This window comes from Cervus elaphus, chromosome 32, assembly GCF_910594005.1.
Source record: "Cervus elaphus chromosome 32, mCerEla1.1, whole genome shotgun sequence".
Classification (NCBI taxonomy): Eukaryota; Metazoa; Chordata; class Mammalia; order Artiodactyla; family Cervidae; genus Cervus; species Cervus elaphus.
In genome coordinates, this window is record NC_057846.1 from 15,239,988 (window position 1) to 15,252,983 (window position 12,996).

General features: G+C 46.4%; 2 protein-coding genes across 2 annotated transcripts; both read right to left on the reverse strand.

The window, feature by feature from the left end:
* Positions 1–318: 318 nt before the first annotated feature.
* Positions 319–1,208, reverse strand: LOC122687812 (beta-defensin 103A-like). Its single transcript, XM_043893472.1, has 2 exons — positions 1,151–1,208; positions 319–464 (listed from the first exon to the last, which is right to left on the reverse strand). Exons 1-2 carry the CDS (start codon positions 1,206–1,208, stop codon positions 319–321), a joined length of 204 nt encoding a protein of 67 aa, XP_043749407.1.
* Positions 1,209–9,233: 8,025 nt separating this feature from the next.
* Positions 9,234–11,243, reverse strand: LOC122687815 (lingual antimicrobial peptide-like). The gene is made up of 2 exons (XM_043893473.1): positions 11,033–11,243; positions 9,234–9,493 (listed from the first exon to the last, which is right to left on the reverse strand). Exons 1-2 carry the CDS (start codon positions 11,088–11,090, stop codon positions 9,357–9,359), a joined length of 195 nt encoding a protein of 64 aa, XP_043749408.1. The 5' UTR covers positions 11,091–11,243; the 3' UTR covers positions 9,234–9,356.
* Between the last annotated feature and the right edge of the window lie 1,753 nt (positions 11,244–12,996).

Genomic DNA, 12,996 nt, shown 5'->3' on the forward strand with positions numbered 1-12,996 from the left:
AACAAGTGGTCCAGTGTCATTGTGGGGTTAAAGTTGTGAAAGAGGAATAAAATCTGACAATCTTTGGAACATCATCTGAGAGCCTCTTGTGGCTTCCTCTAGGGATTATACTTTATTTGAATTAAAGGGGAGTCATTAACACTTTCTAAGTTGCCTGTTTGGTAACAAGTAGCACAATAAAGAGAATGTTAAAAAATAATCATGATAATAATCAAGCTTCTAATTCTTTGTTAAAAGTCTTTAATTTGATTTGGCTTCTGGAGTCTATAAGGAGGCATTTTCACACTATGCAACGCTCTCCTCGTGATGCTGGATGTTTCATTTCTTTTTCTGGAAGCATTTTCGGCCACTCAGGGCACAGCGGCCTATCTGTTCCTCATTTGGAAGGCAGCCAATCAGAGCACACCGGCCGCTTCTTCTTTTGCAATAATCCTTTTGAAACCCGCTTATGATTCCGCTATTGCCTACGCTGAAGAAACGAAGCGTACGGAAGGATTTAGGAAGGCCGCGGTGCAAGTCCAGGGCGTTTGGAATCCCTCTAGTAAGTTATACATCGCCATTTTTTGTTCTTTTATGTCTTTTTCCTTTCTCTATACCATCTGGAGCAAAGAAGAAGGTGGGGCTAGCTACCCACCATGCGTCTGTGGGTTCGGCTCAGCTGAGAAAGTGGCGTGACCGTGGCAGCCCCCTTGTGAACTGACACCTGGGAGGCAGGGGTCACGATGGTCCCCGGGTCCTTAAGAGACCGAAAGACTGTACCTCCAACCGCTAAGCTAATAAAAGGGAACCTGTGCTTCTTTCCTCAGATTAAGTTCGATTTCCTGTTGGTATTAAAAGATTTACACATAAAATAAATAAATAAAGATTTACATCACTTTCTTCCTGTCTCATGAACAGGTATAACAATCCTCCCGTGGAGGGATGGTCTGTGAGCTGATTAGTCTCTTAAGAGTGAATCAGAAGGGATGGAGACCCTACTTTGAGCTTCTTGATGGTCTTTTTCAAGTAAAATAAAGGAGAAAAACTGGTAATGTCCAGTTCTCAAGCAACAAAACTAGTTTATCTAAAATTCCCAAATGAATGGAGAGGGCTGACTCTGACTGACAAATTCTCAATCCATTCAGTCCTGTCATTTCCCAGCACATCTTACCTGGAACAGGCAGCAAGAACAAGAAGAGGAACTCAAAGAGAAGGTAGTAGACCCTCATGGCTGGCTAGCTTCGCAGGTGAGACTGGACAGGATGGTGTGCTCGCTCACTTTATAAAGGCTCCAGGTCCGCAGCCACAGGGAGAAGCATTCAGCAGCTGCAATTCCTGTAATATTACAGGGATGACAATATGATGCATTTCCTTAAGCTTCATGCCAAGGTCCCTTACAAAGCAGACCATGCCCATTCCCCCCAGGAGTTAATTATAAACCTCAGGGAGACTCAGAGCCTGATGTGAGCACAGGCCTGTTCTGTTGCCTCTGAGGTCTGGGTGCTCATGTAGGCTGGCTCATGTCTGGCTGTCTGAGACAGGAAAGACCTGTCCACTCCTGGATGCAGTCCTGGGGCATGTAGCTGGGAGCTCACCTGTGCCCACTGTGGTCTTCTAAGCTTTTGCCTTCTTCCTAAAGTCCTGGGAGAATCTGAGCCCCATGAATCCAGTCCAAGGCTGGTGTATTCAGAATCTAGGTGTAGACTGGTGCTGGCTCATGCCCTGGGCCTGCAGGGATACACCCAGAATGGAATCACCTTTTAAGTAGTGTGGGAAGGAAGGGAAAGTGGGCTGCATTCCAGAGCCTCTGTCCTGTGTCCTTGGCCTGTGATGGAGTGCAGCATCTCAGGTCAAACACAGCATATACTTTACTGCGGTCTGAAAAACCACCAAATTCGTGTGTCAGGAAGGTGTCTGATGTTTCCCTTCAGGGCTGGGCCCATTAATCGCCAGCATGAGAGTCCTGAGAGCGCCTTCTTCGGACACAGGACCAGCAGCGCCCACAGTGGTGGCTGCTTCTCGGGGGTGGGGTTTGCTCAGAGCCCCTAGTCCCTCACGGGTTGGCGTCATTTGAGCAAGAATTAACTTTGTCTCTTTTAAGATGCTAAGATCTGGAGGCGCTGTTACCACAGCACAGCCTGGAGCATGCTGTCTCCTGAGGAGGGCTGCAGGGAAAATGTAGGACACCCAGTTTAACTTGGATTTCAGGTGATCAACAAATGATCTGGTAGGATAAGTATATCCCAAGTGATGCAGAGATCACACTTAAGCTAAAGTATTTTTTATTTATATATAAACAAATATATAAATATATATATATAAACAAATATATAAATTTGTTGTTTATATAATTCAGTAAGTGAATTAGTTTTCTGGGATTGTTGAATATTTCATAAAAGATGGTCTTCGGAATTAAACCCACTTGGGCTTGAGTTAACGTCCTCCCTACACACAACCTGCACGATTTGTTTTTTTCTTTCATTTATTTTTATTAGTTGGAGTCTAATTGCTTTGCAATATTCTAGTGGTATTTGTCATACATTGACATGAATCAGCCATGGATTTACATGTATGCCCCATCCCGATCCCCCTCCCACCTCCCTCTCTACCCGATCCCTCTGGGTCTTCCCAGTGCACCAGGCCTGAGCACTTGTCTCATGCATCCAACCTGGGCTGGTGATCTGTTTCACCCTAGATAATATACTTGTTTCCATGCTGTTCTCTAGAAACATCCCACCCTCGCCTTCTCCCACAGAGTCCAAAAGTCTCTTCTGTACATCTGTGTCTCTTTTTCTGTTTTGCATATAGGGTTCTCATTACCATCTTTCTAAATTCCATATATATGTGTTAGTATACTGTAATGGTCTTATCTTTCTGGCTTACTTCTTCACTCTGTATAATGGGATCCAGTTTCATCCATCTCACTAGAACTTATTCAAATGAATTCTTTTTAATGGCTGAGTAATATTCCATGGTATATATGTACCACAGCTTCCTTATGCATTCATCTGCTGATGGGCATCTAGGTTGCTTCCATGTCCTGGCTATTATAAACAGTGCTGTGATGAATATTGGGGTGTATGTGTCTCTTTCAGATCTTGTTTCCTCGGTGTGTATGCCCAGGAGTGGGATTGCTGGTTCATATGGGAGTGCTATTTCCAGTTTTTTAAGTAATCTCCACACTATTCTCCATCGCGGTTGTACTAGTTTACATTCGCACCAACATTGTTAGAGGGTTCCCTTTTCTCCACACCCTCTCCAGCATTTATTGCTTGTAGACTTTTGGATAGCAGCCATCGTGACTGGCGTGTAATGGTACCTCATTGTGGTTTAGTTGCAGGATATAAAATTGACACACAAAAATCCCTTGCATTCCTATACACTAACAATGATAAAACAGAAAGAGAAATTAAGGAAACAATACCATTCACCATTGCAAGAAAAAGAATAAAATACTTAGGAGTATATCTACCTCAAGAAACAAAGGACCTGTGTATAGAAAACTATAAAAAACTGATGAAAGAAATCAAAGAGGACACAAACAGATGGAGAAATATACTGTGCTCATGGATTGGAAGAATCAATATTGTCAAAATGGCTATACTACCCAAAGCAATCTATAGATTCAATGCAATCCCTATCAAGCTACCAAGGCTATTTTTCACAGAACCTGCATGACTTCAAACTAATTACCTTGTTTCTCAGTCCCAGCTGAAAAACAGGATTAAAAACACCTATCCTGTAAATAGTGCTGTGAGGAATACATTTGGGATAAGACATTAAAAGTTGTGGTGTCTCAGTAAAGAGGAAGTGGTCAATATAATTTGCTATTACTATTAGTGTTACTGTTAGTCACATGAAATTGTCTGGAACCTGTTAAGTCTCCTGTAAATGTTATCTATCAGCTTTTCAATTTATGGACTTACTACCAACTAGTTATGGGCAATCATGGGAGACTATTTTTCACTTTAAGCTTCTCTTTCCTTATTTGAAAAATGGAGCATATTGTATATGCATGCTTCTTTCAGATATATTATTCAGTCGCTATATATTTCAGCATATCACTGAATGAGCAATCAACCTGACTTTCCCTACTCCAGGCTCCAAGTTTGGAGCCAGCTTAGCCACCAGTTACCTGGTGTCATCTGGATAAGACATATGAGTAAGAGGAAGAGAAGGTATAGGAGCCTCATGATGGAAGAGGAGCTTTCTGGATTCTAGGTCGACCCAGCAGTGTCTGATGGCACACCTGAATTGGGCAGGCAATCTGGGAAAGAGTTTGACCAACAGGTAGAGAGAAAGGACTTGTATTCCGACTGGTGGTGGTACTGTGCTCAGTCTGGTTGGACTGTTTGCAACCCCGGGGGATGTAGCCTACTAGGTTCCTCTGTTTATGGAATCTTCCAGGCAAGAGTACTGTAGTGGGTTGCCATTTCCTACTCCAGGGAATCTTGCTGATCCAGGGATCGGATCTGGGTCTCCTGTGTTTCCTTATCAATGCGCCACCTGGGAAGTTGCTACTAGAGATATTCAGTTATGGCCTGGGAGTAATTTGAGGGTGTCTCATCTGTGGACTCAGGGTCCCAGACCCAAGTGTCTCCCTTTTGTAAAGGAAGAGGTTTGCAGGAAGTCAGCATTTGCACATTGGTTGTGACTTCTCCTTATGGCTCTGCGGTTTGGTTTATTTATTTATTTTTTTTTTGAGAAATATCATTCAAAATAGCATTCTGTTAAAAAATTATTCATTTATTTATTCAACTTTCTTGCATATCTCTGCATCTGTCTCTTTATCCTTTCAGAATAAATACTGCCCCCCACCCCCGCCTCCCTCCACACAACTTTTGTAACTAGAAAGCAAGAAGAATTTTGGAAACAGAAATGGTCTTCTCTCCTTTTGCACTCTCAACATATTTCTTGCTACCATTTTCAGAGAGACTGATCCATCCTAAGCAAGCTTACCAGGTCATCTCTTGCACAGAGCACAACCAAGTGAGTCTTTATAGGCTTGAGTATTTCTTACTACAGGTATTAAATCAACATATTCTTAAGTTAAAAGCATAGAAGGGTACTAGCTGTGGGGCTTCCCAGGTGGTCTTCGTGCTAAAGAGCCCACCTGCCAATGCAGGAGATGCAGCTTTGATCTCTGGGTCAGCAAGATCCCCTGGATGTCAAATAACTCACTCCACTGTTCTTGTCTGGGAAATCCCATGGCCAGAGCAGCCTGATGGGCTGTAGTCCGTGGGGTTGGCAGGAGTTGGACATGACTGAAGTAACTCAGCACACACACATACCAGGTAAATAACTGAAATTTTTCTCCATGTCTTCCTTCTCTCCATCTCAGTTTTGCTTTGCAGTGTTCATATCTCTCTTTATCTTTATATGTAAATTTCTAAAGCAACAAGTCCTGTTTTATTATCTCACATTTGAACAGAGCCAGGCATAGAGCAGGTAGTCAGTCAAACCTGTGTATGAACAGGTCCTAGTATGGAAACGTCAACCTATGGGTGAATGAATAAATGGATGAATGGAGGGAATCAGGGAGAGAAGGAGGCAAGGAGAAAAGGAAGGAAGGCTCAGGCATAATCCTTAGAGTTTTGAGGGTCTGGAGAGAGCCCACTAAGTTTCTTTATGCCAAAGTATTCCTGAGCACAAGCACACACTCACACATTCCCAACATAACAGGTCAAAGCTTGTCATAATACATCATGGCCTCTAGCCTTCACTCACCTGATTCTCTTCCATCTTACATGAACTGTATCTTCTGACTTTTTTCTCTGTCCTGAGATAACTTAGCAATAAAATATTTTCACTTAATCTTTTGATCAGCATTTGAATCTTTCACTAAGGAGAGATCTATTTTAATTTAGTGACCTCAACCTGAAATTAGAATGAGTGTTTGCAGTAAGCTGTTTCAATAAGTCTTACCTAATTCTAAAGAATAGCTATGAGGGTTTTACTTCATTGGCCCCAGCAACAGTACTTTTATAATAATAGAAAAGAAAGGATAAACTAAAAGCATTGGGTCACATTTCTCTCTTGTACTCTTATACGGAAAGTGATCCTTTACACTGACTCCCTAAATGTTAGGCATCTATTCCCACCGCTTTTTCAACCACCAATGACTCTCTCTCTCTCCCGAAAACCTACCTTACACTTGGCTCCTCTGCCCTTCTCCAGTGGACTGCGGCCCATGCACTCAGGCAGAGACACCTGAGAGCCCCTCTCCATTGCCACACAGTGAGGGGCAGGTCAACAAAGGGCAGAGGAAGGGCTGAGTGAGGTCACACAGGATGCCTTGTGATCCCTGTTGGCAGGAGTCATCCTGGCGGAGAGGGGTGAGACCAGCCAGACTTGATGGTATCAATCCCCCTGAGAGTGATGAGAGGAAGTGGGGGCTGCAGACACTCCTTCTGAAGAATTTTGCTGAAAAACTAAGTGCAAAGAAGACCGAGCTCATGATTGCTCTCATGTCAATGAAGAACTGTTTCCTGCTTTTAGTTTTTATTTTTTTAAACACTGGCATTTGGGGGTTTTTTTTGTTTGTCTGTTTTGGAACTTTTGGCCTCTTCTTTAGCATGTGGAATCTTAGTCCCACAACCAGGGATGGATTCCTGCCCCCTGCATTGGCAGCATGAAGTCTTTAACCACTGGACGCCGGGTCAGTCCCTGCTGTTAGTTTTTATAGATGCAGTGCTACTGCTGCTAAGTCACTTCAGTCGTGTCTGACTGTGTGCGACCCATAGACAGCAGCCCACCAGGCTCCCCCGTCCCTGCGTTTCCGAAGGCAAGAACACTGGAGTCGGTTGCCATGTCCTTCTCCTGTGCATGAAAGTGAACAGTGAAGGTGAAGTTGCTCAGGCGTGTCCGACTCCCAGCGACCCCACAGACTGCAGCCTACCAGGCTCCTCCGTCCATCGGAATTTCCAGGCAAGAGTACTGGAGTGGGGTGCCATTGCATTCTCCGTAGGTTGAGTAGATGGAGGCAAGAGGTGGAGCTGATTTGGGCCTCACCCACAAGTAAGCAAGGAAATGAGATCCAGGACCCAGGTGGAATCGTTGGCTATGGACCAGAGCAGGAAGTTGTTTGGTTCATGAGTCACATGGAAAAGCCATCCTCTTCTTGGTGCTGAAATGAGAAGAGCATTCCTCCCACGCAAGAGACCAACACGACACTCTAAAATGTCATGGCAATAACATCAGCAGATACATTTACAATAACACCTAAAAAGTCAAGCAAAAATAAAAAATTGAAATCCCAACAAAGAATATGATAAAACTTTAATAAACAGTACCACCAAACCACACTCAATGTCAGATAAACTTTCTATGATAAAAAAAATTAAAAATAAAAGATAAAAGGGATATACGGTATATGAATGTAAGACTGAGTCGCAAATACAACCTTTGAGATGAAAAGCAGTTGGCAGATGCACCATGGGCATTTCTGTGAAAAAAGAAATATAAAGCTGAGCAAAATGTTGACAGCCGTTATCATTTTTTTCCTCCATTAAACACACAGGTATGTCTCTTTTGAGCTCCTAATATTAGGCTCACAGCATGATTTTAAGCGATTGCTGTATTGATTTCCCATTACAGCTTCACAAATAGCCACCAGCTAATTGGCTTTAAGGAACACATAGTTGTTATTGTGGTTCTGAGGATCCAAAGTCCCAAATGGGTCTCGCTGGCTTCAAATCACGGTGTCAGCAGGATGCCGTTCCTTCTGGAGGCTTCCATCCTTTTCACACTTAGAAGCTGCCTGCCCTCCTTGGCTTATGGCCCCCTCCATGTCAGTGGGAGCCAGGGCTGGTTTAGTCTCTCAGCGCACATCTCTGACACTGAGCTGCATCCCTCGTCCACATCGAAGGCTCCTTGTAAGGAGATGGCATTGGGCACAGTCAGTTAATCCAGGTCATTTTCTTATCTTAAGGGCCAATGACTAGGTACCATATTTCACCTGTGCTGGAATTCTCACTTTTCATCTGTCTGCCCTTTCAGGCTATTAAAGCAGAAACACCAAAGTCTAGGTGGCTCTTTTTTTGCACTATATTTTTTAATTGAAGGATGATTGCTTTACAGAATTTCGAGGTTTTCTGTCATACATCAACAAGAATCATCCACACCCATGTCCCCTCCCTCCTGAAACGTCATCCCATCTCCTTCCCCATCCCACCCTTCCAGCTGGTCGGAGAGCCCCTGTCTGAGTTCCCTGAGTGATACAGCTAATTCCCGCTGGCTATCTATTTTACATGTGATATTGTAATAGGTGGCTGATTAACAACAGACCTTTACTTCTCAGATTGGGAGGCTGGGAGATCCACAAACAAGACGGAGCAGGTGGCTGGTGGACGGCGGTGTTCTCCCTGTGTCCTCAGAGGGCACAAGGGTGAGCGATCTCTCTGGGGTCTCTTTCATAAAGGCCCTCATTCCACCCATGAGGGTCCCACCCTCATGACCAAATCACCTCCCAATGGCCCTGTCTCCTAACACCATCCCCTTGGTGACCTCAGCTTGCACTGAGGGAAGAGTTAGTGTGAAGACCAGAGAGCTGCTCACACATACCGCATGCACCAGCAAGGCTCTTGATTTAACTGGGAAACCCTCTGAAGAAACTGCAAGCAGGCTGAGTTACGCGTGCTCACCCTGCCCTGGCGGGCTCTGTGTTCCGTGCTGTGTTGTCTTCACTGAATTGTGCTTCCACAGGACTGGTTCTTCCATCGCATTTAGTTGCATCCTATCATGTTCGCACAGAGAGACATGCTTTGTCCATGTCAACTGTGTCATTCAACTGATGACAGTTGGTGAAGCAATGTCTCGGCTCAATGCCCGGCATATCCAGGAATAGGAGAAGTCCATGCCTATAGAGACCTTACAGCCCAAAAGGGAATCGGAAGTGTATCCATGTGTGCACAGGTAGGAGTAAGAAGCATAAACCAAAAGGAAGTGAGGACTGCAGGGGGACAGAGGAAGGGGTTTCCTCCTGAAGCAGGGGACGGGGGTTTCCTACAGGACTGGTGTTCCGGTGATTCTGGACCCCTGGGGTGTATGTTTGAGGGGAGATGAGGGGCAGGCCAGAGTGCCCTGGGCCGGGAAGCAGGAAGGACAGCAGACAGAGGGGCTGGGGAAGGTCAGGCCCCCAAGGAACAGGGGGATCCGAGCACCCAGTACGATTCCCCCATGGTTCCTGTAAGGAGCTCAGAGAGCATCCTCAGGGATTTTGGAATTCGCCTGGGATCAGACATCACACAACAACCTCAGTGACCAGTGGGCAATTCTTTAATTTTGAACAAAATTTATTCTGGTTTCAATTTTAGATGCTCTGTCGAAGGGTGCAGTTTCTGACTCCGCATCGGTCCTGGCCACCTCGTCGCCTTCTTTTATCTCCATCTGCAGCATTTTACTCCAAACCCGGAACAGGTGCCAATCTGTCTCATGCGTCCAGGGCACCGGAACGGCACACAGGTGCCAAAATTCAAACGGCAGCTTATAGAACTTCTTATTACTTGAGTAAATCCTAAAAAGAGAACGAAGAGGGAAAGAACGTGTCAGCAGGAAAAGCGGCATCTCGAGAAGGGCAGCTGTGTGCCCTCTGAGAGAGGCCCTGGGGCTTTCTGTGCTGAGATGCGGACATGGCCTCGTGAAAAAAGGATGTGAGTCCAGGACACCATGGACCAGCTTCCAGACAGATGCTGACCCTGCCCGGGCTCCGGAGGACCCTCAGGTATCCAGAAACAGAGGCTGAGGGACTGGGGCGTTTGGAGAACGGTTGTGTGCGGGGTCAGCTCCACCTCGTGGGCAAAGACCCATAAGCTCTGTTACATCCACCTTATGGCCAGGAGTCAGAAGAGGCCCGCGGGCGTCTATTTTCACTGTTTAGTTTTCCAGCACAAGGAGTTAGTCAAGTAGTGGAGCTGAGATAGGAGGAAAAGATGCACCTGAAAGTGTAAGAACTGTTTAAAAAGAACTTACTCTCAAAGTAACTTACAACTGAGAGTGATAATGGTTCGCAAAACTAATTTTGTATCATTGTCTCTACTGACTCAGAGCTCTCAGCGCTGGAGAGAGTCAGCCCCTCTCCTCATCCCTTTGTGGTTTCCTCCTGATCAGCGGCCTTCCCGCATTCCTCATGTGGTCTCCTCCTCCCTTTGTGGTTTCTTCCTGACCAGCCGCCTTTCCATCTCCGTCACAGGCCTTTTTCCCCCTGACCACAAAGCACCTCTGGTCCCTCTAGTTCAATCCCCGCCAGGGATTGAACCTGGGCCCCAGGCACTGAGTGGCCGTCATCCTTACACCCCTGGCGTCTCTCCCTGCCACTGTGTAAGAGTTGGGTTACAATCATAAACAACACTGATGACAAGGGCTTTTCAACTTCATTTTGACATCTAATCAGTTGTCAGGTCTCAGTCTCCCCATCCTCTCTCTCCCTCCTTCCCTCCTTCCTTTCTTCCTACATATTTTCATCTTATTTCTGGAAATATCAAGGGTAAGATGAAAATTAGACATCCGATCCTGCACACTGCTTTGGATGTGGTGCCTCCCAGCTGTGGAGCGAGGGTCGCATCGTCAGCAAGGTGTCCTGGAGGACCTTCCTGCTGAGGAGAGTCAGCACCGATTGTCCCAAGGGCAGCTCCCAAAGCCCAGGCTCAGCCTGACTCTCCTCTGGACTTCTCTGGTTGCCCAGAGCCGCCACCCTTCAAGTAGAAAGATTTATAAAGTGACATTCTGCACTTCTTCATGGGACAAAATCAAATTTCTTGCTTTTATGAAAAAGGTAAAAAGGAGAGTCACTTAACAGAAGCATCTTCTGTTTCCTCCTCATGAAACCAATGAGGAGACGGGCTCAGAAGCTTTGACTCGCTAGAGTGGCTTAGAAACAGCCAGGAACTTTGCAGGGCGGTTCTCAGACCCCTCTCGCTACTAAGGACTCAGCGCTGTCTTCTCAGAAGCATCACACACGGTGGGTTTAGTCTGACCCCGTGTAGATGAGGGTAGCAGAAGGGGGTAGAAACAGGAGAGAGAGCCCGCGGCTCCCCCGGGGCTCCCAGGAGCTCACCTGACCCAGCAGACAGGACCAGGAAGAGGAGCGCGAGGAGCAGGTGATGGAGCCTCATGCTGGCAGCCGGAGCTCTGGGGCTGACGCTGGAGAAGAGGCTGCGCTTGCCGCTTTATAAAGGTCCCAGGTTCCGGGAGGAATTCCGCGCTGGCTGTGGATTTGGTTCTTATGAACTGGTTAACTGAGTCTCTATCTGTGTGTCCTGGGACTGGCCTTTATAGCACAGAGCAGGGTCAGTCTCTCTTATGCTAATGAGGCTGTTGAAAACCCCACAAAAAGCTTTCCTGTTACCCTTTTGACCAGATGCTTCTCCCTGGAAGTCAGTTCAGCTGTTGGGCAAGGGTGTGGCAAGGCCCAGGGGCCTGTCTCCCCTGGCAGGGGCACAGACTTCTTGCTCAACCTTAGCTTACTCGCTCCGCAGCCCCACCTTACCCCTCCAGGGCTTTGAATCTGCCCACTGGTTTCCTGTGTAGAAGCACAGGGCAACCCACTCCAATCCTCTTGCCTGGAAAATTCCAAGGATGGAGAAGCCTGGTGGGCTACAGTCCATGGGGTCGCAGAGAGTTGGACACAACTGAGTGACTCCACTTTCTTTATTTCTCTAGTTCTTTTGGGAAGGAAGTGGCAACCAACTCCAGTGTTCTTGCCTGGAGAGTCCCATGAGTGTAGGGGCCTGGTGTGCTGCAGTCTGTGGGGTGGCAGAGAGGCGGACACAACTAAGCAACTCACACATACACTGTTTTCCTGAAAGGCTGTTTCAGGCCCAAATAGGGACTAACTCGTCCAGAGGCAGTTTCACTCCCTGGGCAAGACTTGCTGACTCCCAGCATCCGCAGAGACAGCCATCCTCTTTCTGGCCCCTGGGGCCCTGAGGGAAGAGACCCAGTGGTCCCAACCCTCTCGCCACGCCAGCTAGTCTGTTACGGCTTGGCAGCAACAGTCGCCGCCAAAGTCTTGGTTTTCTCTGCCCACCGGAGCTGAATAAAACTTGTGGAGACAGAGTTTGGAGCAAAGGGAAAGATGGCTTTAACCCTTAAGCTGGCAGAAGGGAGAACACAGTAGTCTCTTGCCTCATGGAGCCTGTCTCCCCTCCGTTGGGAATCGAGGGCATCATACAATTGGTGTTCTCAGTCAGGGATTGGAGATACACCACAAAAGGTGTAGCGGTCTTGAATGCTCTCTTTTTGGGCTGTTTGGAAACAGTCAAGGCCAGAATCAGGTAGCTGGTTTTTGGGTCTGGCAGTTGGTCCTGGTGGTTGGGTCCATTGTCCTTTGGGGATTTCCAGGCGACTTTCTTCCTGTAATACAGAAGGGGGAAAGCAAACTACTAGGGGGTAGCTTCCAAAGAGAGTGTACTGTAAAGTTAAGCATCAACATGAGGTAACCCAGAGCAAAGGAAGGGAAAAATAAACTACAAGTGAAGGTTTATGATGGGATAGAATTAAGTATCAGGATGTGGCTAGACTAAAGGATAACAGATGCAGATGTGGCTCCTGCAGAAAAGGAGGGCAATAGGTGCCAGATGTAGTTTGCATAATCGGTTAGTCTTCTGATAAGAAGAAACTTGGTTATCAGTGCAGACTGTAGGTTAGGAACAGTTAAAGTGGAGAAAGACACAAAAGGGAAAAAGGAAAGAGGGAAAAAAATCTTTTCTTAATTCACTGCAAGACAATCACATGCCAGTCTCATAGAATCTCAGTGGGACACGTGATGGGCAGATGGGTGCTCCGTTTCCTTTCATCAGAGACAGAGTGGGAGGAAGATACTGCCACTGAATGCATCTCCCCAGCCTAGTATCACAATGGTCCAGCAGTGGGGACCCTTTCACTGGGTTAAGAGGGACCTCCATCACTAAGTAACAGCCCTCACTTAGTAACATCCCTCACTTAGTAATATCCATCCATCTCAGTGCTGGAGAGACACTGACCTGGCGTTTCAGAAATGCTAAAGCTCAGGATGGAGCT

Bases quoted from the DNA above. Each gene is read 5' to 3' on its own strand.
- LOC122687812 (XM_043893472.1), bottom strand. From the start codon at position 1,208: ATGAGGGTCTACTACCTTCTCTTTGAGTTCCTCTTCTTGTTCTTGCTG. The intron at 465-1,150 runs GTAAGATGTGCT...TCTTCAGCGTAG, and splicing joins GTTCTTGCTGCCTGTTCCAG to GCAATAGCGGAATCATAAGC.
- LOC122687815 (XM_043893473.1), bottom strand. From the start codon at position 11,090: ATGAGGCTCCATCACCTGCTCCTCGCGCTCCTCTTCCTGGTCCTGTCT. The intron at 9,494-11,032 runs GTGAGCTCCTGG...TTCTCTTTTTAG, and splicing joins GGTCCTGTCTGCTGGGTCAG to GATTTACTCAAGTAATAAGA.